The sequence below is a fragment of the Nesoenas mayeri genome (assembly GCF_963082525.1).
Source record: "Nesoenas mayeri genome assembly, chromosome: 4".
NCBI lineage: Eukaryota > Metazoa > Chordata > Aves > Columbiformes > Columbidae > Nesoenas > Nesoenas mayeri.
In genome coordinates this window covers 66,157,309-66,182,616 of record NC_137540.1, presented here as the reverse complement: position 1 = coordinate 66,182,616, position 25,308 = coordinate 66,157,309, and the positions used below count along the sequence as shown (strand labels likewise).

Sequence of the window (25,308 nt, the reverse complement as noted above, 5' to 3'; positions counted from 1 at the left end):
AGGTTCAAATACCATGTCTATGTAGCAGGGCCTTTGCCAGTGGACTGTCAGCGTGGAAGCTGAGTGGATTTTTCTTTTACTACTGTAATCAAAAGCATTCATCATTAAGAAAAAACTAAATAAAACAAAACCAACAACAAACCCAAACAAATGACAAAAAACCCCTCCCAAACAAGCAAAAAAAGCCTTATCCTCAATTACTTTTTTGAGGAGTATAGCTACCGCACGTATAGCCTGTTTAACCAACATAGCCTAGCTTATGTTATCTAGTTATGACATGGTTTGCATTTTATTTTCTGTTAGTTTTCCTTACAACTTTTTGGAACTTTATATGAGTGAATGTCTATAAATAATAAATATATAAGTGAATTTCTATAAATAATAAATATATAGCTAACCATCACTTTCCCATGTTGCAATGTCACTACAACTCAGGAACTTGTGATGCCTCTCAGGTATTGGTGCATTTTTCCTAGTTACAGAAGTTCACTTTAGAATTTCAGCTTATTTTTTGTGCAGTTGCAAAAAGCATTTTGAAACATGATTAAAGCTTTCAGACCCAGAAACAAAGTCTAATATGAAAGTTCAATTTGTTTTAATCTCATGACTTCTAGGTGTTTTTTAATTAATTTTATTGGGCTGATTTGTAATGCTTGAAAACTTATTCAGCAGAGCTTTGTGTCTTTTAAACACAGTATAAGTGAATTAAAATAAAACTCAAGTCACTAGGAAGCCTGAGTCATTAGTTTTTTCTTTGAATGATTCATATCTTCTAGCAATGTTAGAACAATATTATGGCAGTAGCACTTAGTATCCATCAGTGAGCAGCCAGCAGGGATATTCAGAGCCTGCATGAGCTGTTACTGGGACACCGATGGATCCTCATATTCCACGAACCAGTATTGTTGTGTGACCATCTAAAGAGCGTGATTCACTCATATGAGGTTTCTGTCTTGCAGATTGTGGTGGCTGTGGTTCAGAAATAAAAAATGGGCAGTCATTGGTTGCCTTGGACAAACACTGGCATTTGGGCTGTTTTAAGTGCAATACATGTGGCAAGCAACTGAATGCGGAGTACATCAGCAAGTAAGTTGAGTGAAGGAGCATTTTTGCTCATTTTCAGCATTCTTAATTAATTCAGTATTGCATATCTTCTAATTTGTGTTTATCAGTATTTGGAGATATATAAAAGATTAGAGATTATTGTCTAAATTATTATATAAATGGTATTAAATGCAGAAAAATTCAAATTACTAAAAGTAGAATTTGTCCATTTACCTGGAATGAGACTTTCCAAAGCTACAGAAAGGCGATTGGTGGAGTATGCTTCAAAGCCTCATAGATACACGTTTAGTTATCTATGTTTGACTTTGCTCTATGTGATGTTGTATGAACAAGCAGATATTATCGTTTCCATGAGTTTCGTGTAAGCAAAAATGTTCTCAAAAAGTTCATTAAGGAGGTACCTATCAAGCTTTTGTGCTGCTCCAGACCCCTATGCTATTGGATTTGGACTGAATGTTATGACAGCGATGAGAGTCAGCCCAAAGTGAACACACAGAATGAGTCCCATGTCAGAATGAGTCCCATATCAGCTCAGTGAGATATGGGGCTTTCACTGGCCAAGGCACCTGGGATTAATTTCTGCTTTAGAGAAGTGTGTTGCTACTATGAAATTTTCTTCAACAGCTGACTTAATCACCAGTACCCAGAGATGATGGAGTTTCAAAGCTCATGTCCCACTGACTTTCAACAATTCTTTGGATTTTGATTGATACAAGTATAACATTTGATTTCAGAGTTTGCATTGGAGAGTGGCAGAACAGTATTTCATAAAAGGGTGTTCTTAAATAAAGTTTTGCACTATTTCAAATCTTGTGCTACTCTGCTGTGTTTTGGTACAGTGGGTTATTTGCTTGTTATTAAATAATAAAAACGACATAAATTGTAACAATATAATTATTGTTAAATCCTCTTTTTAGAAAGCTAAATGCCAAACAAAATAATTGAAGGCAGGATGTTTCTTCTCTTAACTAAATTAATTATTGTGGTAACTTATAGGTTGGTCTCTAAGAAATCCAACTTCTATGCTATAAAATTAATTTTTATGTTTCTCTAGGGAAATGTCCAATAAAATTATTCCTCTGCTAATAAATCTGTCTGACCATGGGCTGTTTTAGCTGTTTTTGCACTTTGAAATAGGAGAAGAGTCTCCAGTTTATTCTAGAGTAATTAATTTTCATCAGTTTAATGGTCTAAGTGTAGAATGTTGTAAAGTTGTGATCTAAATGTAAAATTAACAAATAGCTTCACTTCAGAGCAATAGCCCACATGTTCTGAGCTTTTAGAAAAAAAGCTAAGACTCCTGGTTTTATTCTTCATATTTTTAAATTGTACACTATCTTAAATCACTTGTGGTGGTGCAATAACTGTTCACAGCATGCACAAATGTCCTACAAGATCTCTTTTGCTGCTCAGATTGAAGCCTCATAGTCATAACTGGCTTCTATGGAGCAGGTTTCCGAGTTGGTTAATCCATGACTGTCTTTAAGCAAGTCCAGTCAAGAATGTCAATAGACTTAACTGTTAATGAAAACTTCATTTACCATCAAGGTAGTTGAGAAATTACTCTGCAGTATAAGCTAAGTACAATTAGATAATAATTAAAGAGGGAAAGAATAATATGTAGAAACAAGTATTTTTTACAAAGAGTGGGAAACACGTTGAAGTATTGAATGAGTGACGCTATCAAAACAAATGATGTGAGAGTCTCAGAAAGTGAGTGTTGGGATCAGGGGATAGGCAACAGCTGAATGCAGTGACAAATCAGGGAAGTGGGATCATGGTAGATTCAGAAGGGCCGGAATAGTGCATTAACTATTCAGTTCTTTACGAAGTGAATAAATACAGCTATTTGGGAGGTGGGAGTCCATAAATGCCCTGTGAAGTGTTGAAGCCTTAGCAAATTTAGCTGTATAAACTCTCAGTAAACCTCTAAGCCTATGTAAAACAATCTCTATATCCTGTTGTTCTTCCCTAGGGATGGCATTCCATATTGCGAAACGGACTATCATGCAAAGTTTGGTATCAGATGTGACAATTGTGAAAAGTATATCACAGGAAGAGTGCTGGAGGTAAGGGAAATCTGTCTTTCAAACTCATCTGAAGAGACTTGCTCCTTTGGTTATAGTCATATGCTCACAAATGAGTGTTAATGCAACAGTTTAATGTTACTTTTATAACACACTACGACCTTTTTCTGTAGTTCTTTTCTGTTTCTTTTGTTGTTCATTTGGTAATACACACACGCCTTAAATGGAAATTTGTGGTACTGGAGAATGTTCAGGTAGCAAAAGTAGTACGTGAATGTGTTATCATGCACATGTTAATACTTACATTAAATTTGGAGTGCAGTTACCCATAGCAAGTTACAGAAAGTGATCAGTTCTAAAATGGTAGAAGAACAGAATTTTCAGCTTCTCTGCTGATATTTGGCTTCACAATATTGTGTTTTTCTGTCCTGGTTCTTGCCTTGCAATGTCTATGCAAACATAGTGTTTTTATTTGGTAGTATTTTAACGGCAATATGGTTAAACAATGGCATGTGGTGTGATGGGTTTAAGAACTAGGTCCTTTCTGTCTCTGTGGATGATGAAAAGACCAAAAAAAAATGGTTAAGAAGATGGGTATAGTAACAGTACTCAGTTGGATTTGTGGGACCTGGCGGGCACGTGTACATCTGTTTAACTGCTTGATGAGAATGTACTGAGCATTATGATAGTTGTTTGGTTTCATTATAAATGGACCAATAATAAAACTCATTCTTTAAAGCTGTTGTAGGAATTTTACCATGACTGATTACATCTGTCACTGTAGTTCTAGGTGGTGTTTTCAGTTAGTGTGTGTGTGTCCCTCCTCCTCTTTCCCAGTGTTGCTCTGGTGACAGTGCTGGGGCACTGATTCTTTTCTTCCTTTGGTACTGGTGCAGCCTGGGAGTGACTGTGATTGAAGTCTGTGACCTGATGAAAGATTCCGAAAACTTTTTAAAAAAGAGAACAGATGATGAAATGCAATCCGTAAAAGTACAGCAGTGTCAGATAGTGTCTCTATCAAGCAGGAAAAATAGGATGAAGTTAGTATGAAGCAGGCAATGGATTTGAACAGGTACAATGATATTTAATGTCTGGAAGTTTGTTACAACAATATGGAAACTGTATGGCCTATAACCTTTTTTCCAAAAGATTGTATGAAACAACTTGTATTACATGCAACAAAACTAATGAAGCCTGAATATAGGTGAATGTCCTCTGTCCTAGCATTCATTCAGCTGCCACGATAGGTCCTGTTCCTCATGACCTCTCCCAAAATGTCTACTCCCATCCTACCTATTACCCCCTAAAATATCTCCAGAGTTTTCTTTACATTTCTGCTGCCTGTTTACACAGTCAAGAATTAACACACAATGTTGAGGCTCCTTCTATGGTGAGCAGCCTTTGGACCTCTGTAAGAGATGACTTCAAATGGCTGTTGAGTTCCAATGTTGACCACAGAGAGTGGTCAGATGAGGAGTTATCAAGCACACCTTGTTTCATTAGGAAGCTACGCTGAAAATTGTGACTTAAGCAAACAGATTTGAAAGAATGCAGAGTCTGTATCCATAGCTAACGTGGGTAAGTCATTTGTTGTTCATCTGCAGCAGAGGAATTTGTTCATAAGGCTTCAGGTTTGGGCTGGTTCCCCTGTCTGTCTGGTATCAAACTCGGTGTGTGTTTGCCACTCAACAGCTTGTTAGTATGTTTTATATCTCCTGGTCAGGAGGACAGAAAAAATAAGTAGTAGGTATGGCTGCTTTTTGTTGTCGGATGTATTTTTTGTGGAATTGTCTGGAATCCTGAAACAGTTTTCAAAACTTCAGTTGTTTGTTTGTTTGTTTTTACCATCTTGAATATAGTCTGAAGATGTACTAAAATAATAGAACAAGTTACTTTTGAAGTGGGAGAAGACCTTGACAGCAATACTTATTAGGCAGAAGAATAGTCACCCAAAGGAGCTGCTGGGAGCTATCACTTAGATCCTATTAGAACAAGATTGGACACGGCAATGGAAAATCTACGTTAGGGAACAGTCCTACAATGACAAAGGGAGTGACTATATGACCTAATAGGATTTTTTCCATCTTTTCCATCTCTGATTTCTGTGATAATGTCAGGAGGACAGCTGCTTCCACAGTTAATCTGTGCCCAGATTTTAGAATATTGTCTCCTTTTCCAACATTTGTTCACTTTAAGTGTTTATTCAGCAGAGGAGGAGGGAAGGGTCAACTAGTGTGAGTTACTGATAACTTATAAAAATATAGCTGTTTTTGTAGGTTGCCAGCCAAATACAATGATGATTTGGTTACTTAAATTCTTTCTTCAGTCCATTTTCTGAGGGCCAGAATCATTGCATGTAGTAAATGGGCTTGAACACAGTATAGCTCTGTTTATAATTCCTTTCTTGTTTCTTTCTTCCCCTCCAGTCCACCTTGGCTTGTCCCCAGTCTCCCAGGGAACTTGTACTGGACAAGCTACAAAAGGGCCTGAGCAGCTGATTTACAGAGACCATAAATTCTTCTGTTGTTTTTAAAGACAACAGTTTTACTGTTCTTTTTACAAAAAGTCTGTTCAGCAGTGCTTTTATGGGCAAAGTTTGCTTTGGTCGTGAAGCATATAGGACACTGTTTAACGGAACATCAGCACTCTCCTAGAAATTGCTAGTTTTCCCTGACCATATATATTGACAAACCTACCATCTTAAATGGGGAGCAAGAGGTGGCTAGAGATTACCTGACAGTTCAGCTTAAAATGCAGTGTGACTGAAAACCTTAGGGAGGAAAAGGGTTTATTTCAGTGCTTATTCTATCTATAGCTGTGTTCTCAACCCAACATTATCTAAAATTAAGCAATAATACAGAAAATAAACACATTTTAAAATAAGAAGCTGTTGATTTTTATAACCAGCCATTTCCCTTTTGTTATGTAGCAATCAATTTCTCTCCATTTGGCACTAAAAAAATATTTGTAATCTTTTTTTTTCTATCACAAGCAGCTATTTATTAATTAAAATCCCAAGTTGTGGCAATGACCATGCTATAAAAATAGATTAAATAAGTGTAATTTCCTTTTGTCTAAAAATGCACTATATTTTACATAATTCAGACCCCGATACAAACCCCTTTCGATTGAGAAAACACTTTTTGTTTGTGTTATGAGTTTTTTAATCAGTTTTCTCACTGCGTTTTGCTCAGAGGAGACAGAGGAGGATCATCTTCCTCCCAGTCCCTCCCACATGACAAGCCATGCAGGGGTTTGAAAGGCTGTTGAGGTGCATAGGGGAACCATGTAGCAGCTCCTCCTGGTCCCCTCCTGGGGTACATGCCTGGGTTTCCTTAACATCTGATGTTTAGAAACTTTATCTCAAGGAATAGAGAGTTGCTGGAAGTCTGTGTATAGTTTCTAATTCTTCGGATATCAATTGGTTTTAAGCTTTTTGGTCTTCTCCCCTTCAACTGAAGAACTTCAGGAGAATTTTGTAGAGAACAGGCTTAGTTTCTCTCAAATTTTGTTTTGCAAAACTGAATGAACCAAATTCTCCTCTGCTTGTAAAATCAGCTCCAGGCTCTTATGCTGATGCTGTTGGACCTGCTCTGCAGCCCAGTGATGTCCATGCTTTGTCGCAGGTCTCCATGACCAGCTCTACTGGTAGCTGATGAACAAGCAGTATCTCCACTGTTACTAGCTGGTATTTTGAATTTCGTTTGAATGAAAGTTGACAGTGTTGGAGGTTATGCTTTTGGAAAAGTCTCTTGTAATTTATTTACATGCAACCCAATTGTTTTTGTAAGCACCAAGGGTTATTTTCAGTTCCCTAGTAGACTTCTGTCTACAACTGTCCTGTGATTTAAAGTTACATGGCTGTGGCATAAATGTGTGCTACAAGTGCTGGTAAAAATGACTGTAGTGTTTACTAAACATAAAGATGGGTCCAGCTGCTTTATCTAACAACCTAACATGGCATGCGGTACTCAGTATATGTGGAGGAAGAAATGGTTAATGTTTTTGTTTTACATGTATATGTAGATGTCTAGAAAAGCATAATCAATTTTTTTTTAATCTATTCATCATAACTATGTTACATTAAAAAAAAAAAAGGAAGAAATACAGGAGACACTAGACAGGAATGAGACTAGAAATGCCAATTATTTATATATCAGTTAAATGCCACTCATACCTCAGTGACTTATTAATTAAAACATTAATCACATTTTCGGTAGTTTGGTTTTTGCTTTGCCCTAGGGTTGAGCTACTTTCATTTGCAACCACATCTACTTTGTAAATCAATTGCCTTTCCCTTTGCAAAAGTCTCTGTATAGCAGAGAGACGAGACTAATTCTTTACAGCAGGGTGTACAAATTTCTGCCTGCAGTGTGGAAGAATGGTTCATTCTGAAATGTCTGTTACCCTGCTGTTTCGCTAACAACAAAACCTAGTGATGTGTGAAAGGTACTTGAGCAGCTTATAATATAGGCATTAATACTTAAACATGCAATAAAAGGGGCTCTGTCTATATGAACGAAGGGTTTCCTGTAGCATGGGCAGCCTTGCGAAGGCTGTCAGAGCAGTTAAAGGATCCAAGTGTCAGTACTAATCTTCAGTTAGAAACTGCTCTCTACGCCAGTTTTCTCCCATCACGAGAGAAGAAGGAAAACTGTTGGAAAAGATACGTCTAAATAAATCAGCATTAGCTGTTGCAAAAGGAAACCATCTAAGGTAGGAAACATTTAACTAGCACTTACAATGCATAGTGTTTGCTGAGATTCAAGGCATTTTGCAGCTTGAGAATGGTCTCTGTTTTGGTGCCACTTGCATATGTCTGGGGCTGCTGGTTTGCAGAGGTAGGTTGATCAGCGCATAATATCTGAACTTGGCTGGGTAAACGTTAATTAATAGTTGACTTAGACTTTCTGCTTTAAAACAGGTATCATTAAAAATTCTATCAAAAAGCATATAAATAGCAATGCAAATATTTTTGACCTTAGCTTTTAGCCTTTGCTGTAGCCAAGTTGTATTGTTTTCACCTTATCTTTCTCCTACTCCCATCCCTTCCCTTTTTCAACCACCTATTCTCTCCAGAAAGATATAGAGCTACACTTATCCAGATTCATTTTCAGAACTGTTAAAAATTCACAATTTTTGGCATGTCAGGAAAAAACAGTGCATGTTAAAATGAACTGTTTGCATAGATTTTTACACTGTAGATCAGTTTTTAGGTTTCTTGGGGAAGAGTACTGAGCAACACTTGGTAATAGCTAAAGCCTGTTACAGTTTTACCAAAGTAAGGGATTCTGCAAACTATTTCTGAAAAACACGAAAGAGAAGTTCAGAATTGGAAGGAAACTATTTGATAGAGGAGAAAGAATTACTATTGCAGGTTTTGTGGGTTTTTTTTCACTTGTTTCTTTGCTTTTCTGTTAAGAATTTCTCTCATGTGTACGGAAAACGTCCCCAGAGTGTTGCTGTACATTGGTGCCTATATGGGATTATTCCTGGTAGTGTTAGTGCCTGGTCTGACTCTTTGAGCCTGACAGAGAGGTGAATGGTGTCCACTGCCTTTTCCCATTATGCAAAAACGTAGTACCAGTTAACTCTCTTTAACTAACTTAATTGATTATTAAAGCATCAAAGCAGTGATTCCCTTAGTCACCTTGATACCTTCGGAGCCTCAGCTGCAGATAGCACACAGAATGCAGTTACAAAACCTTTCTAAGTGATGTGTTGCTGTGGTGATGCCTTATCTAGTACTATGTGCCAGCATTTGAATATTTCGATAATGTGCAATGTTTCACTTTTGGATGTCTTCAGTTCCTCATCCTATTACTTTGCATAATTTCATTCATTTCTGGTGGTTTCCTGGCTCACGGCTGGGCCACACTGTGGTTGGCCCCAGCACTGCTCTGCAGTGCCCTGTACCCACCTGTGATCCAGCCGCCAGCACAAACACCTCCCTCCAGCTCTCTCCCGTAACCATGGCAGTGGTGCAGCAGTAAGTGCACTTAGTGACAAGTGGCTTTGTTGATAAAGTATCTCCAGGATGCTCTGGCCCATGTGACAACCGTTCAGTGTGTCTGCTAATAGCAGGAAAGCAGCCTATGTGACTCATTCCTTGTATCTTTAAGATTTTTCATCCTGCCAGCTTTTAGCATTTTTGTGCTTCTTCAGATTTCTTTTTCCCCCCAAAGTACGAACTTCTGAGTGCTACCTTGAACTGGAAATGTGTGGATGAGTCTGAAAGTAGCAACTTCATGCTTCCTGGAGGGACTATTAATGTCAGTTCTACACATGAAAGTGGCATTTTCAGTTCCAGCTAAATTTAGGGATCCAAAATATCATCCCTTGGTCAGACACAGAATGAGAGACACCTTCTGTTCTCAGATGTTTGCAGCCTGGATCACCACAACTAACATGAAAAGAGCTGTGCTGGCTTCATCTGATAAATCGTGCTGCCTCTTCAGGGCTCTTCGGTGTTGGTTGCAGCTTCATTCTTCCCATTTGAAATGAGTGGGCTAAGTCTACAGCTGCAAAGTCGAAAAGGAGAAAGATGACTTGCAGACATATTTTCCTTCCTTTGCTCCCTCTCCCCTGTCAAGAGATGTCAGAAGTGAGAGCCAGCTGCAGCTTGTCTTGGCCCTAAAGTGGGATTTAAGGAGTGGGAAAGGGGAAAAGAAATGAAGGAGGTTGTTGAGCAAACGGAAAACAGAAGCCTCTTCCAGTCCCAGTGGGTGGCAAGAAAAATTTGCAAAGCTGAGAAGAAAAGACAAAAGGGGCAGATCACTAATTGCATAACAAAAGCAACTGTGTGCAAAATCAGTAATTTTAGGCATGACAGACCAGTTTGATTTACAAGACCATGTACCAAATTCTGTAGAAAAAATGGACTGTTGGCCTTTTCCAGCTTTTCTCTGGCTGCAGAATTTGCTCCCGAGTCAGAGCTTCTTTGCAGATGTCGCAGGATGAGATTACAGTTATAATAGTGCTGATTTTTCTTAATGATTTCTTCTCTCTTTAATATCAGAAACTTTTCCTTCTGTGAGTCCGGTATATAAATGTCCCTGTTGGTACATTTGATCTATGCTTTATACCTGGAAGAATAAAGAGTGTGTGGGAGGCAGTAAAAATGACTCAAATGTGGGTGGGAAGTCTCAAGGCTCTGCAAAGTACAGCGGGATGAGCCAGAAACAAGACAATATGAAATAACTGTACATATGAGACAGCTAAAGCTGTAAGTAATGCTGCAGGTGCATGTATTAAACATGTCACATGACTGTTCCTTGGCATCTGATGGGATGATAAATGAATCCAGTAAGAAGAAGATGAGGAGGATTGATTCAAAACATTACACTACATTTACGCTGGTGTAAACCCCATTGAAAATGGTTCATTTGCCCTGTCACTCTGCTGAAGTGACTCAGTGGTGAGTCAGGTCCACTGTGACTAAGAGAATTAGTGAGAGTTTTCCTCCACATAATTCTCTTTGTCTCCTGGCTCCCACACTTTTTTCTCCTCGGCACTGTTGTATAACATAAGCAATAGGTATTTAACAAATACCTCTGCCTTGGTAGTATTGCCCGTACCTTCATACCCAGTAGGTGACACAACAGCTGTTTATTAACTTAACCATTATCGTATACAACTATTACTATCCAATTATTTGAGTTCTTCTGTAGCATATGCAAAACTCAGGCTTTGCTGTAAATGTGAATTGAGATTTTATGTGGCTACACTTAAAGGTGCTAACTGAGCACAGTATTCTACTCCAAGTAGTAAGGGTTATCTGATTTTTCTGAATATCATCACCCTAATTTGAAAATACCCCATAGAATCCAGTTTATGGTGTCAGTATAGTCCACATAACATGCCACTGTGTGGATGCAGTGGCAGTTAGGAGCACGTAGCCATTGAACAACACTTGATGGTGCGATGCTGTGCCCCTTCTCCAGGATATTCTTGAGATAAAGACAGAAGGGCAAACACTGTGGCCTTAGGCTTTACACAGCCTTTAGGATTAAACCCATGTCACACAACCCCATATTTAAGTTCTGGCCAAGAACAGGAGGTTTATATTAACAGATGGGGAATAAGAAAGAACAATCCTGATTTCAGTGTAGTAGGTGGAATAACTTGATAGGAAGGGTTTTTTGAGCCAGTTCTGTGCTGTTAACGAAGAGAGTTATTAAATAATAACTAATTTAGTTCTGGGAACAGAAATTAAATCCTTAGCTCAGCCGAAGTCAGAGAACTGCATTTAGTTACAGAAATGGTGAATTTGCCTCCATAAAGCAATGCAGTGATTGGTTGGGGCATTTAATGTTGAGATGCTTGAACTTGTTTGAAACCAGATAGCAGCAGTCGAGTCATATGTCTTTCATAGGAGCTTTAGTCCTTCATTTCAGGGTGAGAAGCTGCATGATGGAAAAGCTTATTGATTGTCAGTGGTTTTGTGCTTTATTCTGTTATGCTTTGCTTGAACAAGGTGGTTGTCTGGTGATGACCCAACTCTTCAGCAAATTCATTCCATGTGAAAAGCTTTTAACTAAGAATGCTTTAGACCAGTCTTCTGTGGGATTTGTTTCTGGGTCATGCAACTGTGCTGTGCCTTGGCATACCAGCAGGCTCACTGTTTTGAAGGCTGACTGCCATTATCTTTGTTCAGGACAGGATACATTTAGGACTTCAGTTGGAGATTTTAGAGTATGAACATGGCAGGATTTGGACCTACCTCAATAGATAACATTCAGTGGTAATAATGCACTATTACATCAACCTATATTGTATTATACCCTACAATGGAAAATATTCTTTGATATGATTGAATCATTGCAGCAGTCTGACCTTTCCTCACTTCCACACTCTTCAGTCCCAGCAGTAAAAGGTGTCAGTTACCAATGTGCATTTTTTGATAACAAGAGAGACTTTTTTTTTAATTTATATTTTTTTATAGGAAAGTTTACTGAAAACTTTTCATTTGTAGGAAAGGAAGCAAATAGTTCTGAATTTATTTAAGACATTGAATGATTTTGTCTAGTTTCTTTCTTCCCTTTACTAGCTACTTTACTAAGTAAGTAATGCAGTGAGATAGGATGTACTTAGGCTTCACTGGTGAGAGCATAATAAGAAATCTTGAGTCTTCTTTCCAGACCTTAGCTTATGCTTTGAGCTTTAGGCTGCTCTGATCCAGTCCCTCCTGTGTCAATCCATAAGCAGTTGTCACTCATCAACTGCAGTAAAAAATGACATTGATCACAATCGTAGCAATGGCATGAGAGGCCAGATGAGCAGTGTCATTGTGATAGAGTTACAATTATTATACATATAATCTTTTATTTATTCTATCACTTCATCAGTTCTGGCAGCCATAGGCAGAGAATGAGCAGAGATTTTTGCTGAGCTGTCTGCAGTAATGTTATATCTTCTCCCGAGTGATGACAGCTAATTTAAAACCCAACTTTAAGTAGTTAAGGTTATTCCTTCCAATTTGAATTACTCAGATTTTGCTAGCATTGCATGTTTCCTAGGCCTGGTGTTCATGCTGCTCTGCAGACTTTAGGATAATACCCCGTACTGTCTTCAAATAGTACTTTAAATTATGTGATTCACATTTGTCACAACAGGTTCATTCTTCTTTTATCTAGTTCAAGCCCTGAAGTTATGAGAAATGTGAAAAGACGGTTGTATGCACTTTGTTGTAGAGCTTTCTAGTTCTGTTTTAAGTGAAGCATGGGTTTACGTGTCTATGTGATGTGGGACAGACAAGAACACTGTGGTGCTCTCCATGCTTAGAACAGGGATTAAGGGGAGGTCATTGGCTCTGCTGGGAGAATGTTCCTCATGTTGACCCAGCCCAGAATGCTCTGCTTGCTGCTCAGAGGAGATTTACCATTTAAAGTGACCTTTCATCCCTAAAGGGAATGAAGTAATTCATAATACGTTGTCTTAGAGTGTTAAGGGCTGTTTTGATTCCACTTTTAAATTACACACTAAGACTGACTCTGTTATTGTGGAAAGCTGGTGTGGTCACTTGAGGAGAAATTATACTGTTGGTGGTGTACTGTCTTGTTAAGGACATGCTTTGCTATTCAGGTTTGAGGAAATCTCACCTAAGAATATTTAAATTGATCTTCATAATAATACTGTCTTCACATCTGGATGCCTGGGCACAAAGACCTGATATAGTCTTGAAGCAAATGTAGGATATTGAGAAGGTTTCTTATAATCTGCCATTTGAACCATGAGAGATCTCTGAGATGAATGTCGCTTCTGTGCTATGTGTGTGTTGATATTTTATTAAGCACTGAGACAACAATCTGTCAAACTAAGCTTTCAAACTCTGCAAAAAAAGTAACCATATGGTTAGAAATTTGTTTGCTGAATTAAACTCCCTCGCATCAATATAACCAGGAAAAGAAAAACAACAAGGCCATCATTACAACTAAACTGAAAGCACAAAACAGTTGCTGCCCTAAACTTAAAAATTTCTGGATTCTGCTGAAACCAATTGTACATCTATGAGATGAAGCCTTTGGAACACTCTGAAGAGAGAGGAGAAAGGGGCACTGCTGAAGGCCTCCTTGGCATGTGGCCAAGTAAGGTTTTGTTGACATTCAGACCTAGCACATCTAGGTCCTAGGTTTGAATATAATATAATTTGTAGTATCTAATCAGGCTAACTGTATAAACATATGAGGGAATATTATTAGTTAATTCCTACATCAAGTTCCTAACCTCAGATTTAGCTATCACCTTTCATTTAGAAAGATGGTGTGTTCTGTTATAAATACTTAAAGTGATGAAGAGTCTGCCATGTGATGTCTTCTGTGCTTTGTTTAGAAGAGGGATATCATAAAATTTTCTATGCAGACTTTGAGTGTGTCGCATTTTAATTCATAGAATCATAGAATCATTTCAGTTAGAAGAGACCCTGAGGATCATCAAGTCCAAGCATAACCTAACTCTAGCATTAAACCGTGTCCCTAAGAACCTCGTCTAAATGCCTTTTAAACACCTCCAGAGATGGTGACTCCACCACTTCCCTGGGCAGCCTGTTCCAACGCCTGACAACCCTTTCCATGGCGAATTTTGCTCCTAATATCCAATCTAAACCTCCCCTGGTGCAACTTGAGGCCATTTCCTCTTGTCCTATCACTTGCTACTTGGGAGAAGAGACCAACACCCCCCATGCTACAACCTCCTTTCAGGTAGTTGCATACCGTGATAAGGTCTCCCCTCATCTTCCTTTTCTCAAGGCTAAACAGCCTCAGTTCCCTCAACTGTTCTCCATCACACTTGTGCTCCAGACCCCTCACCCGCTTCATTGCCCTCCTCTGCACTCTCTCCTCTCCACACTCTCGATGTCTTTCCTATGATGAGAGGCCCAAAACTAAACACAGGATTCAAGGTGTGGCCACACCAGGGCTGAGTCCAGTGGCAAAATCACTGCCCCAGTCCTGATAAAAGCAAGGATGCTGTTGGCCTTTTTTGGCCACCTGGGCACACTGCTGGCTCATGTTCAGCCAGCTGTCAGTCAACACCCCCAGATCCCTCTCTGCCAGGCACTTTCCAGCCACTCTTCCCCGAGCCTGTAGCGCTGCCTGGGGTTGTTGTGACCCAAGTGCAGGACCTGGCACTTGGCCTTGTTGAACCTCATACAATTGAACCTCAGCACAATGCCCAGATCCAGATCCCTCTGTATGGCCTTCCTACCCTGCAGCAGATCAACACTCCCACCCAATTTGGTGGTGTCTGCAAATTTACTACAGTTGCACTCAATCCCCTCATCCAGATCTTTGTCAAAGAGATTAAACAGAACTGGTCCCAGTACTGAGCCCTCTGGAACACCACTCATGACCAGCCGTCAACTGGATTTGGCTCCGTTCTCTGCAACTTAGAGGAAATAATGCAAAGTCCATTGAAGTTATGCTGGTGTGACCATTATCAGAAGGATCACTCCTCCTTTCCCTGATTTTTCTGTTATAATTGTATCTAAGTTATACAAAGAGGTCTCTCTGTACCATTTTACAGCTAGTTGACATTACTTACTCTACAGAGTGAATTAAAATGATATATTTGGTTGTGCTGTTAAATTTAGGGAAACAGATTTTATTCTGTGAAGCATCCGTGTTTTCTGAGAATGCGTTCTGACAGTTTATTTTAGCAAAGGAGTAACTGAATTCCCTCAGAGAGTGTTAGCCTGGGAAGTTGTATCAGCTGTGCTAAATCAATTGAATTATTGAGGCAAAGCATTGTATTAGCAATGCTTGTGCAGTACAAATCTTCCAAGGGAAATTGTGTTTCTTTTCAGCTTGATATTCCAAATTTAAATTTATATCATGATAGTTAAGTAACCTTTTGTGCTTAAATAACTGCACTCAGTCAAGTACTTTTAAACCTGAGGTTTAAACCTGGTAGTGATCCTTCATGGTCTGGTGCTTTAAGGTCTCAACACAGATAGTAGTGACCATCTTCTGTGTCTAAAGGTGCAGAAATCTCCCAGAAGTCTGCACAAATGACACCATAAAACAAAGAATGAACTGGAACAAAGCTGTTTTCAAAATGGCAATTCTGACGTGATGCATAGCTCTTCCTTATTGCTGATTTAAAATACTGCAAGAAGTTAACACTGAAGTAAAATCAGAGATTCTTTAACCTAAATTTATCACCCTCCTGTATTTTATATTGTGAATGCAAAATAGCCACCAGACACAGATTGTGTTCTTTAGTATAAAAACCTCTGTAGGCTTCGACACTAAAAAAAAAAAAAAAAAAAGAGAGAGAGAGAAGACAAGTCAGCCTTGTAGTAACAGTGTGTTAAATTTCTAGATTAATAGTGCAATGCTGTGAAAACATGCTGAAGCCAGTGGGGCAATACTTGATAATAGTTTCTTAAAGGTACACATAAAGCCCTTTCAGCCTTTTCCGGGTAGACATGTTATGAGACATTCTACATGGACCCAAATTTGCTTATTTTTAACTCTAGAACTTCTACTGAAGTCAGACTTAGCTTAAATTTAAGCTAACTTAGTTCTGTGCTTTAGAGTTGGTCTCTTGGCTTTTATTCATAATGGAAGTGGCATTGAGCTTAGGCCACTTAAACCATGGACCGTTCTTTCTATGACAGAAGAGTATCAGGTCAAAGAGAGGAACAAGATGCCAAGATTTGGTTTTCAGTTCTGTAGGGGGAAGACTGAGGAATGCTGGGAGCATGCTCAAGAGCTGGCTTTGGGCTGTTGAGCTGTGTTTTGTGTCATCTCAAAGATGGGTTAGGGGAGCGGTTTGGAGGGCTGGTCCGTGCCATTTGTTCAGAAGAGCACAACTCCCTGGAAGCTATTTTTGTCACTGGTTCAAGCCACCATTGCTTTGTGGTGCTGCTGTTCTTGCCTGTGGGAAGCAGGGCTAATAATTTTGCCCACAGTTGGCCATAGATTTGAATTTTGGCCAAGCTACCAAAATTGAGTCTTGCACAAATCCCATGATACAAGAATCTTCACTGTATTTTCATTTGAGGTTAACTTCAGCCTTCTCTGTGTTACATGTTGATGCTCTGACATAGACAAGCCCTTCCTCCTTTTAGCAGGCAGATGACTTGAAAAACACACTGAGGCCAATGGTGAAACAGTTTAAATTAATGGGGTTATAAAGTAATTGGAAGTTTCAATTCATGAAAACTGATGAGTTACTAAGTCGTTCTGAGCAAATCTAGAGCTCAGTTCTATTGTCATTCCAATCAATCAAAATGGTGGTATTAAATTATGACAATCTCAGAGCAATTGGCTTGTCTATGTAGAGGAATTTAGTGAACAGTACTCAAAGTGGCAGCTCTATACAGTCCTATGGGCACGTCACACACATTCCTCATGGAAACCCTTGAGGGTTACCTGCAAGCCACTTTCGAAGCAGATACAAACATTTCTTGAACAAGATGGTTCTTGCTGTCTGTTAAGTGTTTAGTGGGGTCAAGAAGAACATACAGTGAATTGGAAATGCATGCTCAAGCTTATGGCCTCCCAGCTTCTGCAAGTGAGTCCTAAGCTACTTTTGGCTTGGTGCACAGTATGGTCATCTACAGGGAAAATGTGTTCATTAATAGAATTTTTTCCATTCTGTAAATTGAGTCTCTTAACTCTCGCACATTAACTTTTTTTGTGTGTGTAAGCAAGACCATAATTACATTTTAAATCATGAATTGTCTATAATCGAAAATAAATGCTGTGGTTGTAGGAAATTATTGAGCTAATTGGCATTAACTAATTTATTCTAATTAGTCATATGCTAGAAGATGAGAGAAAAACTCCTCATAGTGAAGCTGCTGAATTGATTGGTATAGTTAATCACCTGTACCTTTTTTCCCAAACAGGCAGGAGAAAAACATTATCACCCAACCTGCGCACGATGTGTCAGGTGCAGTCAGATGTTCGCGGAAGGAGAAGAAATGTATCTTCAAGGTAAAAACAAACAAATGAAAACCCCAAACCCAAATCAGTTACAATTGGCAGCATGGCCCTCTTGGCCATACCTGCTAGCATGGCTCAGCTGTTTTACACATATTCGCATTTCATAACCACCACGTAACGTGAAGTATGCAATGTGTAGGCCAAAGAAAAGTGAAAACAAACCCTTGTTGCTTCTTACTATTTCTCTGTCTCCCTTCAAATCCAGTGGCAAGTGTGAATCACAGAAAGGATGAGTGGCAGCAGTTATTTCCTGCAAATGGAAGTACTTTACAGTGAAGATTATAAAATTTTATATTTACTAGAAAAAATGTTTATTTTTTTTGGTGCAGTGATAAGCGGTCCAGATGAAAGTTAAGACACATGTAGAACAGCAGGCTCCCTAAAGCAGTCCTAAGACCAGTTCAGTAGCTGTTCCCATTTGGTAGGAGGAAAAAATCTGGAGGTCCTTACCTGAATCCCTCTCAGTCAGACCTGACTGCCCTTTGAGAGTGGAGAAGAGGACGCCCTGGAGCTGAAGCCCTTACCAGACAATGTGCCTATACTTTACACAGCCATGAACTTGTACAACTTGGGAGAGAGCTACATAGGGAGAATTTCAGTCTTTCTTGTCAGGGAATTTCAGGGGTAATAGAGAACAACTTGCACAATAATTTATTCAATGGAAAGAAAAAGTTATTTAACACAGATATGAGCTAAGATCTGTATTTCATATGTAGCATCTTTTAGCTGTACTAAACTGATAAAACTGTCTACACAGTTAAATACAGGGTCAGACACCAGAGAAAATGAAGGCTTTTGCCTATGTCTTTGACTGGCAGTATCTTTTCAAAGGAAAACAGAAAAGACAAACTCAGTAGGACGTGGGAACTGCAAGGCTGGTGTATTATCCTGAAATCACATGCTTGCCCAGATCTTTATTACAACTTTACAATTGTCCACAGTTTTCTAGAAGCATACTTTGAAATCATTCATTAAGCTGGAAAAGTTAGGCTTTATTTAAAACACAACAGTGGTCTCAGTAAGATCTAATTATAGTTGAGTATGTTATTTAAAATGATAATTTTATTGTCACTTTGGTTTACAATAAGAACTAGCTCATTAAAGGACATAATGATCCTTGTCTGTGCTCATGGATTCTCCCTCAGGAGCCAGAAAATGCTGTGGTTCTCCCAATTGCAGAGTAGCTCAGCTACTTTGATCCTGAAATCCCCTGGGAAATCAATGCTTTAAAAAAAGATATCGAACTAGTAATTGCTTCTAGATTTCAAACTCTCTGAAACTAGGTTTCAGTTAATCTTTTTTTTTTCAGTTCAGTTTGTTATGAGTGTCTATTTCTTAGGTTCTGTGCCAATTTTTAATTCGAATAATCAAGAAGTAGGCTCAGATTCTGTAAATTTGGACCCATCATATTCACTTTTATTTTCTGATTTTCACATTCATACCAACTTATAATCATACACTTTTTGTTGTCACACGAAGAACAGTTTCTATTAGAAACTGGTGTTAACTTCATAAGATATCTGTGATTTCAGTTGCCTAACCTGATGTGTTAGATAATAAAAAAATGTCAGAACCCAGGGTTTTTAACTTGCTCTTCATCCTCTTAAAGGAACTTTACAGTAGTTTCTTAAGTGTTGCGTGTTCCTCAGCACAAACTGAGTCGTCAGTGGTTATCCAGCAGATGACTTTTGGGTGAAACAACTCTTTTTCTTCCCTGTGAAAAAGTTTCCTAGCCAGTTTTGTGTGACCACAGATAGCCATCATTCAAGAAAAGTTGATCTAAATACTTCTTAAAACCATTGGGAAGATTTCCATCAACTTATGCAACAGTTGGGATAAATGCTTTCAGGGGGCAAGCTCAGACACACTCATAATTGGAAGATAAATTAGCATTGGATTTAAAGGTGCTAAAAAGATTTTTTTGTAGTTACTCAGTCCCAAAATACTTCAGTAACTTAGTAAACATGATTTATCCAGTGCTTGCTTATAGATAGTCTTATACTGCTTGAGTCTGAGTTCACCTGGGTTAGTTTCTGTGAAATACTAATGATGTCCATCTGTCTTCTGGGAAATGGACTTTCTGTTTCTCTCTTGTTTCCAAAATCCACTGGTTATAAAACTATCAAACTGCTGTGAAAACAAAGCATTTCCAATAAATCTTCTTGGTGCTCTCCACACAGTATAAACATTAAATATTTATAAAACAAAAGTTCTCAACTTCCCATTTAGTCAGGCAGAAGTTTCAGTGCACTCACATTTGCTGACTGTGTGGAGCTTTAATCTGTGGCTCATCCCAGCTCAGACTGGCATAAAGTTGTATTTTATTATTAAAATTTACAAATAATTCTTTTATTTTATATCATTACACACATTCCACTTCCATTGAACACTGTGTTCAACTTTTTAGAAGTTGTTGGTCTTGTTTTTAGTTTTGGTGGGGTTTTTTTTGCCTTCATGACTGATGCAAAGCTGTTAAGTTTCTTCCTCACACTTATGTATACTTATATCTCTCGAGTACATAAGCCTCCCTTCAGTACTTACATGCAGTAGTGAATTGGTTCATTCTATATTTTCTGCATCCTCTAGGGTGGATATTCCCCTGAATTTATACAGTTCTTTAGTATTTGACTTATGAGAAACAAACATAGAGGATGTACAAGATCAGTACAGAGAATTCAAAAAGGCAGACTGGATTTTCAGCTGATGTTAAATGCCACAATGCTATTCCATTCCATCACAGTGCACTACTTAGTATGATCTGGGTCAGACTATTACAAGAATATGTATAATGAGAGTATAGAAAATTCCAACTCCATGTAAAGAAAAACAAATTTACAATGAGAGTGGAACAGGTTGCCCAGAAATGCTGTGGGATCTCCACCTTTGGAGATACGCAGAACCCAACTGGGCACAGCCATGAGCTGTAGTGGGACCTGCTCTGAGGAGGACATTGGGCTGGAGCAGCTCCAATGATCCCACATCACACTCCTTGGGATGCGGGTTTTGATGTTGATCTCATGTTGAAGTATGTGTAGCTTTCTGAAGTGCACCTAGCCTTTAAAATGTATGTGATCAGGCTTACTCATACTGAAAAGTTGTCAGTTTTAGCTTTGAAAGTATCTGTGAAATAGGGACTTGCAGGGGAATCAGTCAGTATGCTGTCGTGTCTTACAAAACCTTATAGGAAGATTTAAAGTTCTTTTTTTTTTTTAAACCTTTTAACATTCTTATTGGGAAACTGTATTAAGAAGAGCTTTAAATTTACTTTCCAGGTACATCCATTTGGCATCCTGTTTGTAGACAGGCTGCAAAGGCAGAAGAAAAAAACAAGGTAAAAAGACCATATTTTTACTCAGTATGATTCCATTGTCATTCTCTTCTCTATGCTTTTTTTTGCGGCTGGCACAGAGGGAAGTATTGGAATTTTTTCACTACTGTAATTTTAAATTACAGAAATCCAGTACGTTAATGTAATAATGGAACATAAATATTCTGCTTCTACTTAGTGATTAAAGCTACAGCTTCAGGAGAATGCTGACCTAAGAGTTATATGTGTAAGCTGAATAACAAAAAATGTGAAAATATGAATTAGAAAAAAAAATTAATTTTTAACTTTTGTCTGATTAAGATGTGATCAGTGCATGACCTCTTCTCTTTTTATGTGGTTCTGCACTTAAAAGATCAGAGGACTTTCACTTTATTTGTTTTTACAAAAAAAATCTCTGCTTGGAGTTTCTTTTTTATTATTTGTTTGTAAAATGTTGGCAAGCCAGCTCAAATTTAATTTAATCTCTGGCTTTAAGTACCTCCTTAAGTTGGATGATTCGTGCATCTGTCTGTGTGCAAGGGGGAAAGGGGGAAGTTCTGGTAACTTTAATAATTACAATGCTGGCAGATGAATAAGCTGCCCTTAGGAAATGGAGAATTAATCTGTAGCTGGGGAAATTATCTCTGAAGTAGTGGGACTGAAATGCAACTATCTCATTTAATGCGGAGGGCAAGTATGGGGTTTTTCAGTTCTTATGTTCTCTGATGCTCCAAGTGGTATCCCTGGTGTCCTTGTTTGAAAAACCTTGCTTTGATTCATCGAGGCTTGGACATAAGGCACATGGGACAAGTCAGAACAGCAGGCAGCAGCTATAAAAAGAGTGTTTACAAATCTGGTGTGTTAGCAAGTGCAACTTTGACTAAACCACAGTTTAGAAAAAGGCTTGTTTTGAGCTTTGCCCTGAAGGATCTTGGCTTTATTTTTTTGTTCCGATGTGTTTGGGAAGCGATTGCTCTGATATTCTTTATGGCAATCTCTGAATACCAAATAACTAGCATTTCAATATAAAATGTACTGTTTAATACATATATATTAAAAATTGTCTAAATAGTTTAATAAGTGCTACTGATTCAGCATAATACTATTAAGCAGTATTTCAGGCTTCCTAAGTATTTTATTCTGTCTGAGTAACTGAAATTGCAAGGCTAAAACCCCATGTAATATATTGAAAATGTAGTAGGTTTGTTTGTTGTTGCTTTTTTTTTTCCTCCTTCAAAGACAGACAGTGGACAAGGTTGTATTGGGTTCCTACTGGCTGCCTTTTTCTCACAAAAGCAAATAAATTGTGCTTGTAGGATATTGCGTAAAGGCCAACCCAACCAACCAACTGAAAAACCCCACCAAAATGGAACTGAAAGAATTTTCCAAGACTATGCATTTTTTCTTCTCTTTGGGTTTTTCCTCTGGTGTTCTGTTTTGTTTTTTTGGTAGGGGAGGTCTTTCATTATTGAAAAAATAAACCAAAAAAAAGGATGCTGTTTCAAAGAGAGTAGCAATGGACTTTTCAACATAACTTGTGGAGTTGGGAATAGGGTATAATTTTCCAGAAATTTTCTGGTCAACCTTTGCAGTTTGTTGTTTTTAAAAGTTATCTTACTAGATATTTATATGGATATATACGCAACATGTAATTAAAGTACCTGACAAAAGGCAGAAAGAGTAAGTGACAACACACTCCAAAACTTTGGAGATGGAGTGGAAGGGAAAAAGAAGTTGTGAGAGTGACAGCAAAAAGAAAAATGATGGATGAGTGAGATTGTAAGCAGAAGGGGTGAATCTGGAAAAGACAGAAGAAATCAAAGTAGCAAGATAAAGAATGAGGATTATCAAAAGGCATAAAGGAAAAGAGGTAGGTGGTGGGAGAATAAAAATGTACAGTATGGAGAAAAGAACTGAAGCAACAGAATCAACTGGGATGTGAGTTTTTATTGCAAAAGCTAGGAAATTACATGCAGTAGACATGGACTGGGGTTGCTAAAAGGGGTAATGGATCATACAGAGAATGAAGACCATGTGTGAGATGTGGAATGAGCAGATTTTAATCACCAGGTAGAAAAATGGCAATATCTGTGGGAATAACTGCATAGTGTAAGGAAGCAGGGAAGCAATCTGCAGAAGTACCTTAGAAGGATGGGACTCTACACTTTGATGAATTGCAGTAGTTAAAAACAAGGTGGCACCTCTAAGTTGATGAAAGCCTCTGCAAGAACTCCAGGAATTTATTAACAATTACTGAACATATTCAGCCAGATATGTTATGCATTTTAAGGTCACGCTACACTGTGTGATTTTTAAAACATGCTCCACTGAAGCACATGACACAGAAAGAAGTTCTGAAGCTTCATCTAGGGAATCCTGAGGTTAATCCAAAACTGTTTGATTTAATAGGGCTTAAAACATTGGAATGTCGCAGTTTGCTTCAGGGTTTTTTCTCTACCATACTGGGCCTCCTGTAGGGACATAATGAAAAGAACTGTGGTTTGCACGTGGCATCACTTCATTGGTGACGCTTTCATGTTATTTACACAAGTTCTAGAAAATTGCAATGTGCTTTAACTATGCAGAAGAGCAGTGCAATAATTATTCCTTATTGAATAATCTCAATGGCAGTCACAAGTATTTCTCAGGGAATACTCTAATTTCATATCAGTGTTTGGCTTGTCGCCCAGGACCTTTGAAGGTCGTCCAGAGCCCCAGTGCTTGACCACTTAAAATGAGAGAGAAAAAATTTAAACGTCTCAGTCATATATGCCAAAACAATTGAACTGGATCTTTTTTATATGGATAAATATCTCCACATACAGTCTCAGAGACATGCATAGGACTATTTGGGCTACAGAGGGTCAGTTAAAGGACAGTTGTGAGCACAGAGTTTGTTTTCTTAACACAGTACAATGCAGATATATTCACAAATTGCTTCTAAAAGGTAGCAAATACATCAAGCGAGGACTGGAACAATAGGAAGGATGCTACCTCAGCTTGACAGCTTAATAATACTAAAATCCTTTTAAGAGTTTGAACTGGCAAAAACTCCAGGTGAGAAGTGTCAGCCTTTGGTGAGGCAGTAAATGGTGATTATGGAAAAATGTTTACTTTTTGGAATCAGGGACAGGGTTTTTCCATAGATGGGAAAGAATATTTTGTGGTGAATTAACGTTTCAGGATGAAAGAGGATATAAAACCATTGATTTCGTAGTAAGATTTGTTTAAACTTCAATTATGAATGTCAGGTCTGTTGACTCATGGTTAATATCATTGTGTCTCACAACGATTTGTTATTTAAGTGTAGTTTTATTTTTCATCACAAAGGAATCTACCAAAAAGAAAGCAATAAAAGTCTGTCACTCTGAATGCCAGAATGACTGAAAACAGAGCAAAATGGGTTGAGTATTACAATTAGTCTGTTAGTCTTACAGTCAGAGAAGGGACAGCAAACCTGTTGGGTGTCTGATTCAGGATGCTTTGCAGGTTATTGTGCGATTCGCTGTGAATGAATGGCATGGTAGCATGACACATTCCAGAAGCAATGTAGAACAGTTTGATGGTAAAAATGCTGCCACAATATCATCTTGTAACTTGACTTGTCCCTGATATTGCCCAAATGCTGTCCTGGCCATTCTGAAGTGAGGGGGAAAGTAAGTCATATGTAAAATAATTTCTACATTTTCAAAAGGTCAATTATATTGACTAAAGGTGTTCTTTTATTTTTAACTCATTAGTATGCCTGTATGTTTTGAGCTTACTCTAATATACCATTCTTGAATGGTAAAGGTTAAATTAAATGAAATGTCTTGCATACTCTTTTTGAAGTTACAATTACATTTTCACTCCCTCTCCTCTATTTCTTATCTGTTTCACTTCTCCTGCCATAGGAAACAAGGACTTCCTCTGAGAGTATTATTTCTGTACCTGCTTCAAGTACATCAGGTTCCCCAAGCCGTGTGATCTATGTGAGTATTTCACAGTGAAATTCATTCTGGAGGATGGGGAAAACCTTGTGTTTCCTCCTCCAGTTTAGCACATGGTATGGAAACCTAGTGTCTCCAAACCACTGCAGTTGGCAATTCCTCTAAAATGGAATTGAATTTCTCACGTTTAAAATGTTTGAGTACTGTATTTACCATAACAGAATTCTGTCAGTTTCCTTTTATTTTTGTAGTGTATTTATAGAACTTACATTGCCACTAGAGCTGGCTTATACTAGAGCGTACAAAATACCACAGCACTTTCTAAAAAGAAAAGTTTAAGTAAACAGTACAGCCCACAGGTAGATTACAAGCCTCGAGTTGAACACAGATTGTCTAAATCGAGCTCTTGAGCCTGCATCTGCTTGCTTATGAAAACACTTGTGTGTGATTGCAGGACTCTGGCCTTGAGAAATGCCAGTCCTTAACCTCAGAGGACCTTTGATGTGTTTATGGTCTCGGAAGCAGTAGCT

At 38.3% G+C, this 25,308-nt stretch overlaps 1 protein-coding gene across 1 annotated transcript in view; it reads left to right on the top strand.

Moving 5' to 3' along the window:
• Window positions 1-25,308, top strand: part of ABLIM2 (actin binding LIM protein family member 2) — a gene marked incomplete at both ends in the record, with an annotated part of 106,611 nt that overhangs the window by 36,268 nt on the left and 45,035 nt on the right. Inside the window, 5 exons of the mRNA XM_080344404.1 lie at window positions 960-1,086; window positions 3,041-3,134; window positions 17,446-17,533; window positions 20,815-20,873; window positions 24,743-24,820. Coding sequence (XP_080200530.1) covers window positions 960-1,086; window positions 3,041-3,134; window positions 17,446-17,533; window positions 20,815-20,873; window positions 24,743-24,820 — 446 coding nt within the window. The remainder of the gene's footprint in view (window positions 1-959; window positions 1,087-3,040; window positions 3,135-17,445; window positions 17,534-20,814; window positions 20,874-24,742; window positions 24,821-25,308) is intronic.